Below are 19,200 nucleotides of genomic sequence, written 5' to 3' on the forward strand. Positions count from 1 at the left end.
CTCCGTGAGTGCTCCGCACAGCCTGCAGAACAGAGCAGGCCCTCTGGAAATTCGGGCTGGCGAGCACGCAGGATGACCAGGGTGCGAGCGTCACCTCCAGGCCCTGCACCGTCCCCACAGGGCAGTCCCTGTCCCCAGTGTGTGCCCAGACCCAGGTCGGAAAACAGCTGATGGCGCCGCTGCCAGCAGAGGGCGCTCCAGCAGGAAAGAGTCCCAAAAGCCTCCCAGGAACGAAATTATCAACTTTCAAATTTGACAGAATTAACACCATCTTTAAAATGAAGGTTCAGCTTCCCCCAAAATATTTATCATCATCATAATAAATAAGCAATATTACATTTATCGTTTTTCCTAAGCTTTTTACATAAAATGAACATTTAGCAAGTTGTTAGCCTCAAATCATCACTAAAAAATTCTATTCCTTCTTTGAGAGTTTTGAGATTGCATCAACATTTATGCCGTCCAGCAGTTAACACTGGCATTACCTGGACCCTAAGGTCTTTATTCTTTGTCAATTTGATAGAAGAGAAATACTATTTCTCTTTTCTTTTACATTCTCTGATGAACACTAGTGAGGTTGAAATGTGTTTCGTATCATATTGGTCATTTGTAATTTTTCTTGTAAGAACTGAATAATGAATGTTCTTTAACTCTTCTTTTATTACTGAGGTATTTATTTTTTAATTATCAATATAAAAAAGCTCTTAATTAGCCTTTGCCTCTTATATTTGTTATATTTTTCTTAGTCTGCTGTTTGCCATTTGATTTTGTTTCTGAACACTAGTTTCCTTTTTTAAGAAGCCAGTCTTTCTTTAGGGTGTCTGTCTTGGGTATCATGCTTTAAAAAGGTCTTTCCCAATCAAGTTTATAAAAATACCCTCCTATATTTTCTTCTAGTAATTTTCTGGTTTCATAGACTACATTTAATCAACTCATTCATTCATCTAGAGTTCAATTTTATTGTAAAGAAGGCGGTATACTTTTTCCTAACTGGTCACTTAACCATCCCTATGGCATCTTATCATTCTGTCTTCCCCCACCTTCCTTGATATGTATATTTCTAACTTTTATAAATATACTTGGATTTTCGACTAACACAGTCTTTGGAAAAAATACTTGTTTGGAAAATGCTTTAACTCCAGATATGAGAACTTTTTAAATAAGTGGCATCGTAGGTATAAAATACTCAGAGTACACCTTGTTCACCAAAGGCTCTGTGAACGCTAGTCTCTTATACAAGCTCTGATCTTGACCACCGTGACACAGAAATCCAATGTTAGGCTTAGCTTTGCAAACCACACAGTCCACTCTGTGAGCTGTTATCACAGCTGCCCGATGCTGCTGCTGCACCTGCTCTGCCCTTGTCCTCAGGAATGGCCCCCACTCACGCTGCACCCACGTATCCTCATGGCCGTGCTTGGGCGCTCCATCCTGCCGTGCGGCGCTCGCTCTCTAGCCAGCTTTCCATTTCACTGATTATGTAGTTTCAACTCTGCTACCTACCAGTTTCAGAGATGTTATTTGGTCTAATATGGTTCTGGATTTCATGGTATTTTCTCTGTCCCAGTCAAGTTCTCATTTAATAATTATTAGGATTATATTTCGTCACCATTTAACCTATTGGAAACTGAGAATACACCATTCTAATTATTTTCTCTTTCAAGAAACAAATCTCTCTCAAAACCATCTGCTCCCGAGTCAGTCCTTCTTTTTCTCTCCTTAAAGCTGCACAGCTTTTAGACAGTATCAAGTCTGCTTATTTAGTACTGAATTTGCCCAGAGATTCCACAGTCCAACAAAAAGGCAGCCAGGGAGCAGACTGACCGAGGTGAAACCCAAGAACAAGGCCCGTTCACTAGGTTTTTCTCAATGCTGACCCCAGGGGAGGAGCTCTCTCCAAATCACTTTCTGCACCTGGCTCTGCAGGGTGCCTTGCCTGGGGGAGAGAAGGAGGCCTGCTCCTCTCCAGAGCTCATTTAGTGCCTCTGTAACTGCAGTGCACACCATGGCCCAGAGCACCAAGTACAAGTCCAGAACAGGCCAATTCTATGTTGCCCTCCTCCAAGGCTACTGGGGCTGAAAGCATTCTTCTTCTCAGATAGCTGGGTTTTAACACACAAAAATGAAATGCACCAGGGGAAAGTTTCTGGCACTCAGCTCTCCATCGGCCAGCCTGGCCCCCGCCGCATATTACAATCAGAGGAATTATCCTTCTCTCCCCTGCACTCTGGCGCTCACTGCCTCCTATCTTCAAGGAACCACACAACAGTGTCTTCAAGAAGGTTACAGGTAACCCTGGGAAAGCAAACTTTCACAAGGGGTATGTGGGCACAAATCACTTTGACAGAATCCATTTCTGGATTCTAGATGGCCAATATCCCAGAACAAATCCACAAACAATGCCCCCAAGCTAAGTAGTCTCATCAGCTCTCCCTCCCCACCTCCCCTCATGCCCTTCTCCCACCTGTAAAAGGAGGCCTACCTCTCAGCTCCCCTCTTCCTAGGATGCACCACCCCTAGGCCGGGACGCATCCCCAGGGACGAAACTGGGTGATGCACTGGTAACAGTGAAGCCTCCCTGAAGCGAGGCATTGTGGGAGGGCTGTGCTTTTCCCTAGAGCCAAGCAAAGAGGGTGCCAACGAACAAGAGCTGGGGCACCTTCTTCCACCAGGGGACGGGCTCCACGCCTCACCTGTCTAACTAGGAACTATTACAGAACTCAGAAGTGAGATGGCTGCCAGACACATGTTATTAGAAATGAAAAGTGAAGTAAGACTTTTCCAGAGAGAAAGTGAGCCTGATTTAGCTGACTGGTTTAACAATTTCTATACATAGCAGATATGTTTGATAAATTGAATGAGCTGAATCTGCAGCTTTAGCTAAGCTTTGGGTGAAAATATAAAGAATGCGATAAGATTTTTACAATATTGTATTGGTAAGGGTATGGTCAAATTAGTAATATTGTAATTTTTCTCAACTATTCCTGAACATTTCAGGCAAAAGCCTGCAGAGCTGCTCTGCAGTGAGGAGAGGCAGGCGTGCTGACAGTTAGCTGATAGGGCTGTTAAGGTGGTTTTGGTGAATGCCTCAGGAACTGAAGTGAAGGGACTCCAGCAACTGAGTGACAAAGCCTTTTCCAAGTCAGGTGGTTTCTAATTCTCTGCTTTAAACAAAATAGAAGAAAGAACCTAATCTAGTAGCCAGTTGAAAGATTATGAAAATACTTTATATGACTTTTGGCGTTTAACTTTGAAGTCTAAGGACAAAATGGAACAGCCATAACAAAATACCTTCCATGTCTGTCTACTTATTTAGGTAAACAAGCAGTCCTGAGTGTTTGCATCTGTAAAGACAAAGTGATGGAAGAAAACTGGTATTGAGCCCTTCTTTCTAGCATAAAGTAATATTCATTCACAAATACATCAATTTAATCAGGGAAAAGTGCTAACAGTAACTCCATCAACTTTCTCAGAGATACACTGCAGATGGAATGTGATCTTATGTTTAATATCACCAAAATTTTCTTCAATTCATTATCGATTCCACAAATATTTGATGAGTGCCTACTGCGTACCACTGTTGTAGGCACTGGTGACACATCAACAAGAGACAATTCCTGCCCTTATGAACTATATATTCTAGTGAGAGGAAGAGAAAATAAATACGCAAATTACATAACAGAAGGAGTAGGAAGTGGGAGGGCTGTGTAAATAGGGAGGGCAGAGAGAGCAAAGACTCGAAGGAGGAGGGTATCAGGTGAGGGACACTGCAGGTGGGGGAAGCAGAGGGGCCGGCAAGAGGCCGGTGGGCCCTGAGAACTCCGCAGAAGCCAGTGTGGTCAGGGAGAGGCAGGCGGAAGGAGCTGAGGCTGAGCCGAGGAGGGAGCAGGTACACACTGCGGCCGGCTTGCAGGCCCCTCTAAGTACGCTGGCTCGGATCCCAAGTGAGACGGGCCACGAGAGGGGTCCAAGCAGAGGGGGTCCAGGATCCTGTACACAGATCACAGGCGGGAGCCCACTGGGGTTATCTGTTGCAATCATCCAGGTGAGAGATGGTGGTTAGGACCAGAGTGGGAGCAGGTGAAGGGATATACTTTAAAAGTAGCAACACCAAAATCTGCGGACAGATTAGGCGTACGGTAGGCAAAGAAAGGAGGCAAAGAAGATGCTAAGATCTCTGACTTGGCACTGGGAAAGGCAGAGGTGCCACCGCGAAGATAAAAGGACCGGAGAAGGCATGGTTGAATGCAGGTCAACATCGGACACATTAAGATTCCAAGTTAATATCCCAGTGGAAGTGTTGAGTGGGCAGTTGGCAGACCATTCCCCAGTGCAGGGAGAGGTCAGGCTGGCGAGAGCAGTTTGGGAGCTATTCAGCGTACAAAGGCATTCCAATGTCATACGATGGCAAGGTCACCAGGGGACTGACTGCAGAGGTCCAAAGACAGGATGAAGCCTTGAGGTCCCCCCACTTTGAGAGGAGATGAGGCAGAGGAGGGGAGGCCAGAGACAGAGAAGAAAAACCAGAAGTCAGGAGCCCATACAAACAACTGTAAAAATTGTGCAAAAGAAATGTTTGACACTTAAGAGTCTTATAGTTCAGGAACTTTTCAAGTGGTTGAATTGAACTCTCTCTAGTTACAGAAGGGTATTACAGAGTGACTTATAAGCATAAAAATGTTTACACTAGGATGAAATTCTAGGGAACAAGTGAAATGAAAATATGAGTGCCAGGAGAAAAAGTAGCAATGAAAATTTTCCAACCACTGAAACAGAGATTGTTCACATTTTTTTAAAAAAAGTATGATGGTGGGTGTTATCTGTGGTATTTAGATTCTATACTGGAAACATTTCAAAGGGTAATATTTTTATTGTTAAATGTCAATGTTTACAGCACACTGGAAATTACATCCTATGCAAATTTTAAACTTAAAAGGCAGGAATAGCATTGTCCTGCCAAGATGAACTTGCAGATCAGGGTCATCAAGCTTTTTCCGTAAAGGGCCAGAGAGTAAGTACTTCAGGCTTTTGGCCACAGGACTCTGTCATATATTCTTTTTCTATTTGGTTTTACAGCTCTTTGAAAATGTAAAAACCATTCTCAGCTTGAGGGCTGCACTGATACGCTGTGCGAGTAGATCCCACAACCTCTCGTTTGCCCGCCCCAACACTGAAATACATGAAGGACAAAAATATGGTGCTAACTAGTGTGACACTGACCATACATGTTGGCCCCAGAGCTAGCAGGTGCAGAGCCATTTCCAATCAGGCTGTCCAGCTGGGACCTTGGGGAAGGGGAAGGAAAGACAGAGCAGACAGAGACAGTAGCGACGAGGAAGCTCATGTGAGCAGAGCCAGGAGGCAGGGCAGACACGTGATGCAGGGCTGCAGACAGACACACCAGCTAAGACACAGAGACGCTGAGATTTAGAAGAAAACATGAACATACCGAGAAAATAAATGGATAATTAGGATAATGGAACATCAATAGCTGGAAAACATAATCTCTGAAATGAAAAATTCACTGGATGAGCTTAACATAGCAGAAATAGAAAGTATCCAAAATGAAGCCCAGAAAGAAAAGTGAATGAAACTTTTTGACCTAATGAAGGTATAATTTACATATAGAGATAATCTGTATGTGAGAGATATAATAGCAAAAAAAACTAGAGTCCCAGAAAGGGATTAAGGAACAAGTATATAAAGAAATGTTGGTTAAACTATTTCTAAATTTGATGGAAACTGTAACTAACAGACCGAAAAGCTCAATAAACCCCAAGTGAGATAAAAAGAAGGAAAACCACTTCAAAGCACATTATAATCAAACTGCTGAAAATAGAGATAAGGAAAAATTCTTCAAACAGCCAGAGAATAGAATGCACATCACAGAAAATGGAACAAAGAATGACCACTAACTTCTCATAAGAAAAAAATATAAGCCAGAAAGCAGTACAGTGAAATCCTTAAAATGCTGGAATTGTTAACTTAAGAATTCAACATTCAGCAACGCTGACAGAATTCATCGTAAGCAAACGTGCACTACAAAAAATCCTCAAAAATGTTTAGACAGAATGAAAACAACAGATAACTCATTATCTATAAGAGGTAATGAAGGTCATAAATGATAAGTATGTGGAGACATAAACTTAAAAAAATAGAGTGTCTAAAGCAAAGATAATGTATTCTGCGTTATAACATGTATAAAACTAAAATGAATGAGAATTATAAAATAAAGGTTGGGATGGGGAAACAGAAATACACAATTTGTGCATCCACCTTAAGAATTAGAAAAAGAAGAATAAATTACACTGAAAATATGCATAAGGAAGGACTAACAAAGATGAGCAGAAAACAAAAAATAAAGAGAAATCAATGAAACAAAAAGCTGGTTCTTTGCAGAGACCAACAAAATTGATAATCCTCTCACTAACTTGATCAAGAAGCAAAGAAAGACAAAAATTCCAACATCAGTAATTAAAGAGGGGACATCAGCACAGACTCGACAGAACTGAAAAAGGGTAAGATGATGATACTAAGAAGAACCTTATACCAATGAATCTGGAAATGTGGAAGATCAGAACAAATCTATTGAAAGACACAAAATACCAAAGCTCACTTAAGAATAAATAACCTAAACAGACCTATATCTATTAAAGAAATTGTATTTATGCTTAAAATCTTTTTTTTTTTTTTTGAGACAGAGTCTCACTCTGTTGCCCGGGCTAGAGTGAGTGCCGTGGTGTCAGCCTAGCTCACAGCAACCTCAAACTCCTGGGCTTAAGCGATCCTACTGCCTCAGCCTCCCGAGTAGCTGGGACTACAGGCATGCGCCACCATGCCCGGCTAATTTTTTGTATATATATATTTTAGTTGTCCATATAATTTCTTTCTATTTTTAGTAGAGACGGGGTCTCACTCTTGCTCAGGCTGGTCTCGAACTCCTGACCTCGAGCGATCCACCCGCCTCGGCCTCCCAGAGTGCTAGGATTACAGGCGTGAGCCACCGCGCCCGGCCCTATGCTTAAAATCTTACCACAAGAACAAACAAAACAACAAAATTCTAGACCTAGGTAGCTTCACTGGTGAATTCTACCAGTCAATAAAGAATTAATACTTTTAAGATCCAAGACAGGGAAGTAGGAAAAAACCTACAAACAAAAAAGAATTAACACTAATTCTACACGAACTTTTCCAGAAAATAAAAGAGAACACTTCCCCATTCATTCTAAGGCCAACATTGCACTGACACTAAAACTAGACAAACACATTACAACTACAGACAAACCTCTTTCACAGACAGATGCAAAAATTCTTCACAAAATATTAGCATATCAAATTGATCAATAAATTAAGCCATTAACACATAACTTATGATGAATTATGGTTTATCTCACAAATGCAGGATTGGCTCAACATTTGGAAAACAGAATCCATCAATGTAAGTCACCATATCAACAGACTAAAAAAGAAAAATTGTATGACCATCTCAATGGATACAGAAAAAGCATTGGGCAAATTATGTTATCTATCCATGATAAAAACTCTTGGCAAACAAGAAGTAGAAAACAAATCCTCAACTTGATAAAGGGAAACTACAAACACCTACAGCTAACCGTGTACTTAATGATGAGACTGATAGCATCCCCTAAGATTAGAAACAAGGCAAGGATATCCCTCTCATCACTTCTACCCATCATTACGCTGGACGTCTTAAGAGAGTAAAATAAGGCAAAAAAGGAAATAGAAGGATATAGACTGAAAGGGAGAAATAAAATTGTCTTTATTCACAAACGACATGACAGTTTACATAGAAAATTCTAAGGAATCTACAAAACAGCTACTAAAACTAAAAGCAGGTTTATCAAGGTTGTGGGACTTACCATCACTATACAAAAATCAATTGTATTTTTATGTACTAGCAATGGAAAATTGAAAATGAAGATATAAACCATGTTCATGAATGATGCAATATTTAAGATGACAATTCTCCCTAAACTGATCTACAATAGATTCAATGCAGTCCCAATCAAAATCTCAGCAGGTTTTTTTTTCCCCAAAATAGAATTTGACAGGTTGATTGTAAAATGTATGTGGAAAAGCAAAGGACCAAAAATGGCCAAAATAATTTTGAAAAAGTATAACAAAGGTGAAGGAGACAGAAGTCACATGATGGGATTTCAAGACTTACTATAAAGCCATAGTAATCAAGACAGTGGCATTTGCATAATATAGAACAATGGAACAGAAAAGAGTCCACAAATGGACCCACACACATACGGCCAAGTAATGTCAACAAAGGTACAAGGTAATTCAATGGGAAAAGATAGCTTTTTCAGCATATGGTGCTAGAACAACTGGACAACCACACACGAAAAGAGATAGAAAATGGACAGAAACTAGACCCTTATCTTGTATCATATGCAAAAATTAACTCAGTCTGGATCATAGACCTAATTGAAAAACCTAAAGTTATATTAGTAAAACTTCTACTTAAAAAAAAAAAAAAAAAAGGAGGAAATCTTTGTATTTCTTAGACAAAGATTTCTTAGGACAAGTTTTGCACTGCTGCTATAATAAATTACCACAAACTCAGTGGCTTAAACAAAACAGATTTATTATCTTTTGTAGGTCAGAAGTCCAAAATGGGTCTTGCTAGGATAAAATCAAGGTGTTGGCTGGGCTATGTCCCTTTCTGGCTCCAGAGAAGATTCCATTTCCTTACATTTTCCAGCTGTGAGAAGTGCCCATGTCCATGGAGAGAGGAGACTGGCTACTAAGCGGCTTGTGGGAACTTTCTGAGGTGATGGAAACATTCCATACCGTGATTGTGGTAGTGGTTACATGACTGTGTATGTTTGTCGAAATGCAGAGACCTATATATCTAAGAATGGTAAACTTACTGTCTGTAAATTACAGCTCAGTAACCACAATTTTTAAAAAAGATAAAAAGCCTATGCCACATAAAAGGCACCACTAGGAGAACAGGAAACTGAAAAATGCTGGTAATTTGTTAAATGACAAAAATTTAAGATTTAAACACCGTCTCATTTTTGGAGATTTTACACACATTATATACATTTCACTGGTGATCACCAAAATATATTTTTAACCATAAAAATTAATGCTTTTGAAACAATTCATTTCACACTAACTTAGGAAGCCTGAGCATCCCACAAGAGAACTCGACTCGAAAGTTATGTTCGAGGCAGGGGACAGAGACCCATGTAAGAACAGATCAGATATATCTGTGATGAGATGACAGGGGTGGCCCTCAATAGGCACAATAAACAAAAAAGCATCACACCAGCAGAGTTCTTGGAAGGAGCAAGAAAAGCACAGTGAAGGTTTTCCTGACCAAAGTTATGATGATGCTTCAGGAGATAACTGATGTTTTAAGAGCTCACGTCACATTTCTATTCTACATCCAAAGAGGAGAACTACCATCTGTATTTTTAGGATTATTTGAAAGATTGTACCAGAAAAAAAAACATGTTCTTCCTCAAATTTATTCCCCCATAGTGGCTTTCTCTATACTGAAATGAAAAATGCAGGGATGAGGGTACATATTTTATGCGTCTGAAACCTTGACACAGTAGCAGTGAACTACGACATCATCAGGACGCTGGTCAAGCCAACGGGCCTGCTGCTGTGCTGCTCTGCTCTACGTCCAGATCTTCTTAAATCCCCATGATTCTTTAAACGTTGTTCCAAAAAGTGCATGTGTGGAACCATGGGTTTCAGGCTTACCAATCACATTTCTTTGCTCTGAATTGGGATTTTCCTTTACGATGCATTCAGAAATGTTTCCTTCTGTGACTGCAAAGCTCTGAAACAAAACTAAGAATGATCCCTAACCAAACGTGATGGGGATAAATCCATTAAAATTTTATGACTCAATGTAAGTTGCACTTTTATTATCATGTACCAATTAGGAAATTTTTATAAATTAAATGTTCAATGAAGAAAACATGAGTAATGTAATGATCAATACATTTTAAAACAGATTTAGATGAATACACACATAACTATATGTGATTTATACTCTAGCTAGAGAAGTCTCTAATCAGAATTCTTCCTATATGTAACATTAATAAAAAGGATGTTATTAACTTTAGAAAAACTACGTATCTGATGAAGGAATTATATCCAAGTATATAAAGAAAGCTTACAAGTTAATAAGACAAGCAATCCAATTTTTAAATAGAGAAAATATCTGAATAGACGCTTGAACAAAGGAGATATACAGATAGCAAACAAGCACAGGAAAAGATGCTCAATGTCACTGGCCATTAGGCAAATGCAAATTAAAGTTACAATGAGGTATTTTTACCTACTAGAATGGCTAAAAGTGAAAAGAATGACAATATCAGCTATTGGCAAGAATGGAGAGTAACTGAAATTCTCATTGATTGCTAGCAGGAATGCACAACTTTGAAAAACTTAATGGTGGTATTTTACAAAGTTAAACTTACTCTTACCACATGACCCCGTAATTCCACTGCTAGGTATTTACCCAGGAGAAATAAAAACACACTGATAAACAAAGAACTGCACACAAAAATTTATAGCCGCTTTATGCACAATGTCCCCGAAGTGGAAACAACACAAAAGTTCATCAACTGGTGAATGGGTAAATAAATTGGTATGCATCCCTACAACAGAATACAACTTACCAATGAAAAATACAAAATACTGATTACTATAACAACATGTGTGAATCTCAAAAGCATTATGCTAAATAAAAGAATGTAACTTACACCTCAAAATCAACATTACTTTTTAAAACATTATTTTAAAAAATCAATAATCTAGGTTTCCACTTTAAGAAGCTAGACAAAAAAGAGCAAACTAAACCCAAAGTATAAGGAAAGAAATAATAAAGAGCAGAAATCAATGAAATGGGCAAACAACTGAGAAAAAACAAGTTAGTTCTTTCAAAAATCAACTGTATGTACCTTTAGCTAACTTGATTAAGAAAAAAAGAGAAGCCCCAAATTACCTTATCAGGAATGAAAAGGAGGACATCACTATAGATCCTATAGACATTAGTAGAATAATAAGAGAATATTCCAAACTTTTATGTCAATAAATTCTACAGCTTAAGTGACAAATTCCTCGAAAGAAAAAAATAGCAAAACAGACTTACAAACTCCTTTAGAAAATAGAGGAGGAACACTTCTAACTTATTTTATCAGCCAAGCATTGCCCTGATGCCAAAATCAGACAAAGCAATTACAAGAAAAGTAAAATACAAACCAACATTCTTCATGAATATTGACACAAATTCTCTAACAAAATACTGTATTAGCAAATTGAAACCAGCAATATGTATTTTTTAAAAGAGATGTTAATACATCATGAACAAGTAGGGTTTATCACAAGAATACAAGGCTGGTTCAATATTCAAAAATCATTAAGTATAATTCACCATATTTACAAAATAAAGGAGAAAAATCATATGATCATCTCAACTGATACAGAAAATATTCAACACATATTCATGATAAAAACTCTCAGCAAACCAGGAAAAAAGGGAAACTCTCAATGTGATAAAGGGCACATACAAAAAACCTACAGCTAACATCATATTTAATGAATAACAACACTTTGCCCTAGGATCAGGAACAAGACAGATAAATGCTCTCACTACTGTTCAACACTGTATTGGAGGTCATAGCCAGCGAAGTAAAAGAAATAAAAGGCATACTTACCGGTGACAAAAAAGAAAAAATGTCTTTATTTAGAGATGTGATGATCCTGGACATAGAAATTCTAATAATACATTAAAAAGCTATTAGAATTAATATGTGAATTTAGCAAAATCACAGGATACATGATCAATATATTTAAAAATCAATTGCATTTTTATATAGTAGCAACACTTAAAAATTGAAATTGAAAAAACACCATTTACAATAGCTTCAAAAAACATGAAATACTTGGTGATAAATTTAACAAAGTATTTGCAAGATCTATACACTGAAAACTACAAAATACTGCTGAGAGAAATTATAGAAGATCTAAATAAGTGGAGACATTTGCCATGCTCATGTATTGGAAGACTCACTATTACTAAGAAGTAATTTCTCCCCCGACTGGTCTACAGAGTCAGCATAGTCTCAATAAAAATCCCAGCAGCCTCTGTTGTAAAAATGTACAAGATGATTTAAAAATAGAAATGGAAATGGAACCTGGACTAGCTAAAACAATTTTTTTAAAGAATATCAAAATACTTACACTGAGTGTTTCAAAATAGGTACTATACTACAAAGCTATAACAATTAAAATAGTGTGGTACTGGCCTAAGGCTAAACACAGAGATCAACGGAACAGAAGAGAGTCCAAAAAACAGACCTACACATATACAGTCAATACATTTTGACCATGGTATTAAGGTAATTCAATGAAGAAAGGAAAGTCTTTTTGTTGAAACGGACAGATATCCATACAGATAAAATAAACCTGAACCTCTAACTCCATAAACAAAAATCAATTCAAGATGGACCATTTTTTTTTTTTAACATAAAACCTAGAATCATAAAGCTTCCAAAGAAAAACATAGGAGGACGTATTTGCAACCTTGGAGTAAGTAAAAATTTCTTGGACAGGTCTTAAAAAGCACAAACCCTAAAAAAAATTTGATAAATTGCACATCACTAAAATTAAAATTTTCTCAACAAAAGACAGCACCAGAAAATGAGTAGAAAAGTCAGAAAATGGGAGAAAATATTCACAGCTCATGTATTCGACAAAGGACTTACACAAGAAAATATTCCTAGCTCATGAATCTAACAAAGGACTTGTATTCCCATAGAGAAAAATCCCACAAAATAAAAGATTTTAAAAGGGACAAAAGACTTGGGTACTTCACAAAAGAAGATATACAAACTTCCCAAGCATGAGTGACCATTCCAAAAACAAACAAAAATATGAAAATATTACCAAGTGTGAACAAGAGCCATAAAGAAGAGCTTTGAGCTGAAAATGCAGATACAATTCCTCCACACTGACCTTCCATAACACCCAGATCATATGTATTAGCAAGTTTTCAGACCTAACCCCAGGATGACTGGCTGCAAATGAGCCAGTTTCAAAAGGATTTGCTTCATGCATTGTTAAAACTTTATTACTTAGGCACATTGCGAGATATATATATATATGTACATATATACATATATATATGCTATGTTGCCTAGAGTAGAGTGCAGTGACATCATCATAGCTCACTGCAACCTCAAACTCCTGGGCTCAAGCAATCTTCCTGCTCAGCCTCCCAAGTAGCTAAGACTACAGATGCACGCCACCATGCCCAGCTAATTATTCTAAATTTTTTGTAGAGATGGGGTCTCGCTAATGTTGCTCAGGCTGGTCTGGAACTCCTGTCCTCAAGCAATTCTCTTGCCTCATACTACCAAAGTGCTAGGATTACAGGCTTGAGCCACCTTGCTCAGCCAATTTTTTTCAATTCTAAGAGGAGCATGACTCCAAAAAGTTTCCCTTAAAGCCATGATAATGAGGCAAGTTTTTAGGGATAGCAGATCTCGGTCATATTCCTTTTAATAAACAATGGGCAGGAACCACCACAGCTTTCCGATTCACTGACACCACAAAGTAAGGGCAGATATAAGTATCTAAACAGCACGCTGGGCACACAGCTCAACGTGATAATCATGTCCCTCATGTGCACTTATGAAAAATATAAATGCTAATAAGTATTTACAGGCACCAAAACACAAGTTACTTTTTTATCTGATGGAACAGTGAATAATTGAAAAACTTTAACAATTATGCTCCATTTTCAAGAACAATTATAAGAACATCAAAGATGCTGTCATATGCATAATCTCAATAATCACAACATTCATGTGATTCAGTAAAAAATTTCAGTTTAAAAAAAATGAAGAAGAAAAAAGAAAGAAACATTCATCTAGAGGTTAGACTTGACAGAAACCCGATCATGTGGTCGAAACAAGACTGGAAAACTCGACTGAGGTCTTTGAGTGGCACAGGACCACAAAGCCCGTGCTTGGGAAGGGTGGGGCAGACAGCCATTAAAGTGCCCTACAAAGGCAGAGGGAAGGAAATACTTCACTATAAACACACAAGTCTGGGGTTATTTAGTACACGGAGAGCAACTCTTAAGCACTACGATAATTTCTGAAAATACCCTACATTACTTAACAGTACAGTAAACGATATCCATAACAATGACCTTGAGTCACCAAGAAAGCATCAGCGTGTGCTCAATAACCCTCGTTAAAAACAGCAGAATGTGCAACGTGTTTTAAGAAGGCAGCCAGAGGATGGTTAGAGTTTTCAAAATTTCGGAGTTTAAAGTCCTTCACTTCACTTATCTATAGACGTCAGGCGTACAGAACGCTCCATTTCCAGAATTAACTACAATATCCAAGTATTCTCCTCATCTTAGGGGAACCGGTACCAGACTGAATTTATACTCACATATGTCCCAGAGCCCTTTGGGGAACCACCACACAGATAAAATGGAATTTGAAAAAGTTTTCAAGCATATTTTGAAAGTGGGATATCTTGTGTTGTTGTTATAAAACATCTTCCACAGGAAAACACCCATCCTACCACAGAGAGACAAGGCCAGGGCTTATTCAGGGGCCTGTTATCACTTACCAAAATTCTCTATTCTCCCCTACTTTTTAGTTGGCTAGTGACTCATTATTCTCAGTTTCTCATCCCTTTCCATCCTGCAAATAAAATAACACCCTATATTTCCACCACAAAACTTCCTTCCCTCCTGTTAGCTCCCTGTGTCCTCCTTCCATCTTTCCCCACAGCAGCATGGGCTGGTCACCACCCGCTGTCCAACACTAACACTGCAGGCTGGGAAGTGTGGGAATCTGCACTCTCGGAGTTGCCCTGTAACTAGAAAAAACACAAGTCCTCCTCTTGCTGCCCAGTTTGAGGAGAAATAAGTTGCCACCCTGGGGCAGCTTAGAGATTAGTCACTTATCAGTCCCACCGGGGACAGCCGGTGATCTTCCGTCTGTTTCTGTGTGCCAGACCCGGGGCTAAAGTGCTTTGCCCACACTATCTATTTAATCCTCACAACTGTCCTATGAGATAGGTCCCATTTGATCCCCACTTTGTAGACAGGTGGACTGCAACTAAGAGGTTAAGCAACTTAAGCAAGGTCACGCTGCTTCTAAGCAGGGGGCAGAATGGGAACCTACTTACGACTTCAAAGCCCACCGTCTTCACTATACACCCACAGCCTCAACTGTCATTGTTTACATGTAGTTATTGAGATTATACACTGAATGCCTCAAATTCACTTTACTACATTTTATTTGACTACAAAGCATATATCTTGTCTTCATATAAAATGGTTATTACTATATTAACTTTAAAAAAGCTAGAGGACAAATCAAGCCAAAGGTTATAGATTTGGGCAGCCTTTAAAATTTGCTGTTTGAAAGTCACTTTAACACTTTATGTAAGAACATTACCTGGGGTTACAGTTAGCTGAAAGCAATGAAGCTTGTTTGGATCAGGAAAATGCACTTTACATGTACCTGCAAAAGAAACCGCACATCAGGAAGGTCTGGTAGCAAGCAACAGTCGGTATATTGAGGCTAACCTTTGAACACACACAAAGTTAGCAGTGCTGGAGGGGCTTATATGGTTTATGGAATAAGTCGGTTGCTATTTGTTTGATAATAATTATGCCAAGACGCTAAAATTGCAAACCAGTGGTTTTTGTTATGTGTTTTTCTCCCTATGGTCTTTTACTAGTTAATTCCAAATTGAGATGTTTTCCTTCAATCTTTAAATGGTCACTAAAAATTAAGAGCCCATGCCTACATGTAAAGAAAAAGCCTAATTCTAGAGGTTTTTTTTTTTTTTTTTTTCTTGAGACAGAGTCTCACTCTGTTGCCCGGGCTAGAGTGAGTGCCGTGGCGTCAGTCTAGCTCACAGCAACCTCAAACTCCTGGGCTTAAGCGATCCTACTGCCTCAGCCTCCCGAGTAGCTGGGACTACAGGCATGCGCCACCATGCCCGGCTAATTTTTTGTATATATATATTTTAGTTGTCCATATAATTTCTTTCTATTTTTAGTAGAGACGGGGTCTCACTCTTGCTCAGGCTGGTCTCGAACTTCTGACCTCGAGCGATCCACCCGCCTCGGCCTCCCAGAGTGCTAGGATTACAGGCGTGAGCCACCGCGCCTGGCCAATTCTAGAGTTTTAATAAAGCATTTGCATTGAACTAAAAAACCTGACTTTTAACCTTTTCTTTTTTAGAACTTAACTTTTCTTGACCTTTAAAAGTCTGGGTTCTTTTCAGTAGTTTTATTGTGTTTTAATCCATCTTGATAATTTCTTTCTTCTTGGTGGGCCACGTTTCAGAGGGATTGGTTTCTGCGTCTGTTGCTTTATTAAAACAACATGGTATGTGCCTTTTCTTTTCATTCTTTCTCCAACCTTCTCTCCCAATCAGAGGGGAAAATCTAAACCAACTTGTACAAGTAAGCCATGCTTTCCAAAAGTGTGCCACTCATTGTTCTAAAGGGGAAACAAGAAGCCACCAAAGAATAAATCTTTACTGTTTAATAATCTCCCTAAAATACCTACAAAGGCCAATAAAATAACTTCCCTGTAGCAGTGCTGCTTAGTAACTATTCAGAGCTAGTTTGTAGCTCTGTACATACAAGTTTATAGAGGTTTCTCTGCAAAAAATAAAAAATGTCTCTTTCAGACAGACTGAAATATTAGTACTTAATATTTGGGGATGCTATACTTACAAGGTAAATTAGCTTCAAGTTCTGCAACCTCTGTAGAAACAAAGAAATTATTGTTAATATTAGTCAATTACTTCACAAAATCACCAGTTCTAAATTGGCAATTTCCCCTAGAACACAGAAGAAAAAAAAAAATAAAACTGGACAAACTGAAATTTGGTCTACAGGTTAGACTTTTAGCCATTTAGCAGCTTTTAGATAAACAAAGTGACTTGCAGAATGCCAACAAATGGAAATTATTTATAGGTAAACAGTCATTATAGTGTTTTTGAAAATGGTTTCCCCAAGTAGAACAACTCCCCTCAAAATATGACTTATATGTATCTGTGCCTATGTCTTTTCCCAGACCTTCAAGTTGCCTCCTTGTAGCCACATTTCTTGGCCCCAGTCCTCTCCCTCTGGGGCCTTAGACCACCCAAGTTCCTCTTCTCTCAGTCACTCATTTGGCCACTGCTGCCAGGCCCAGCACCCTTCTGCAGGACAAAGCTGCAAACCCCCCACAAGCCTATTATAGATTATAGAGCTGAGGTCTTTTCCTCTTAAGATCTGGCACACAGCAAAAATGCCCACTCCCACCGCTTTTATTCAACGTAGTACTGAAAGTCTTAGCCAGAGTAATCAGGTAAGAAAAAGAAATAAAAGGCATCCAAATCAGAAAGGAAGAAGTAAAATTACCCCAGTTTTCAGGTGACATGATCCTATATGTAGAAAGCTCTAAAGACTCCACAAAAAAACTATTAGAATAAATGAATTCAGTGAAGTTGCAGGATACAAAATCAACACACAAAAATCATATGTGTTTCTATGCACTAACAACAAACTATCCAAAAAAGAAATTAAGAAAACAATCCCATTTACAATAGCATCAAAAAGAATAAAATACTTAGGAATAAACTTATCCAAGGAGATAAATGATCTGTACACTGGAAGCTGTAAAAAACCGATGAAAGAAATGGAAGATGACACAAATAAATGGAAAGATGTCCCATCTTCATGGACTGGAAGAATTTTTATAATATTGTTATAATGTCCATACTACCCAATGCAATCTTCATACTCAATGTAATCCCTACCAAAATTTCAATAGCATTTTTCATAGAAATAGAAAAAAAAAAACTCTAAAATCTGTCTGGAACCACAAAAGACCCCATATAGCCAAAGCAACTTGAGAAAGAAGAACAAAGAAGGGGAGGCATCACATTTTCTGATTTCAAAATATATTACAAAGCTACAGTAATCAAACAGCATGGTACTGGCATGAAAACAGACACATAGCCCAAGAGAACAGAAAGGACAGAAATAAATGAAAGCACAGTCAACTAATTTATGAGAAGGGCACCAAGAAAATACCATGGGGAAAGGATAGCTGTTTCAATAAATGGTGCTAGGAAAACTGCATATCCACGTGCAAATGAATGAAATTGGCTTCCTATCTTACACCATACAAAAAATAAATAAGTGGGATTATATCAAACTGAAAAACTTCTGCACAGCAAAGGATCAATTGGCAAAATGAATAGGTAGTCTATGGATTGGGAAAAAATATTTGCAAATCATGTATCTGATAAGGGATTAATATCTAAAATATATAAGGAACTCACACTCAACAGCAAAAAAAAAAAAACCCATAAATAATCCAATTAAAAACAGGCAAAGGACCTGACTAGACATTTCTCCAAAAAAGAAATAAAAATGGCCAACAGCTATATGAAAAGGTACTCAACATCACTAACCATCAGGGAAATACAAATCAAAATCACAACAACATATTACCTCACACCTGTTAAGATGGCCACTATGAAAAAGAGGAGAGCTAACAAGTGTTGGTGAGGATGTGAAGAAAGGGGAACTCTTATACACAGACAGTGGAAATGTAAACTGGTACAGCCATTATGGAAAACAGTATTAAGGTTCCTCAAAAAAGTAAAATTAGAACTACCTTATGACTCAACAATCACACTTCTGGGCAGATGCCCACAGGAAATGAAATCAGTATGTGGAACAGATATCTCAACTCCCATATTCATTGCAACATTATTCACAATAGGCAAAATATGGAAACAACCTAAGTGTCCATCAACAGTTGAGAATAAAGAAATTATAGTATATACAGTATATATAAGGGAACATTATTTAGCCTTAAAATGAGAGGAAGGGGTGATGGAGGCCAGACGCTAACAAAGCTGGAGGAGTGGGAAGGCTGGCTGAGGGCTCTACTCCAAGGCTCAGCATTCGGGAGACCCACAGGCCTCTGATATCAGTTCTTTATATGAAGCAACTGGGCATCTGGGTAGAGACAGGCAGCCCATTAAATTCACTAGCTCTGGGGCCCGAGTATGTGACATGGGCACCCAGAAAGTGGAGTGGGGCAGAGGAGGAGTCAGGGAAAGGGAGGGGGCCCACAGCTGCTTCCCTGTGGGGCCAAGGCA

The 19,200-nt window shown here is 38.6% G+C and overlaps 1 protein-coding gene across 5 annotated transcripts in view; it reads right to left on the reverse strand.

Annotated features, from left to right (window-relative positions):
• Positions 1-19,200, reverse strand: part of UBE2F (ubiquitin conjugating enzyme E2 F (putative)) — a 47,812-nt gene that overhangs the window by 19,496 nt on the left and 9,116 nt on the right. For 4 of the 5 annotated variants that reach the window (XM_069465632.1, XM_069465624.1, XM_069465614.1 and 1 more), the window contains 2 exons: positions 16,775-16,804; positions 15,480-15,545 (listed from right to left, as the gene is read on the reverse strand). The exons of the other annotated variant lie outside the window; for it this stretch is intronic. In XM_069465632.1, coding sequence (XP_069321733.1) covers positions 15,480-15,545; positions 16,775-16,804 — 96 coding nt within the window. The remainder of the gene's footprint in view (positions 1-15,479; positions 15,546-16,774; positions 16,805-19,200) is intronic. 5 annotated transcript variants of the gene reach the window in all.

Source organism: Eulemur rufifrons, chromosome 1 (genome assembly GCF_041146395.1).
Source record: "Eulemur rufifrons isolate Redbay chromosome 1, OSU_ERuf_1, whole genome shotgun sequence".
Taxonomy (NCBI): Eukaryota; Metazoa; Chordata; class Mammalia; order Primates; family Lemuridae; genus Eulemur; species Eulemur rufifrons.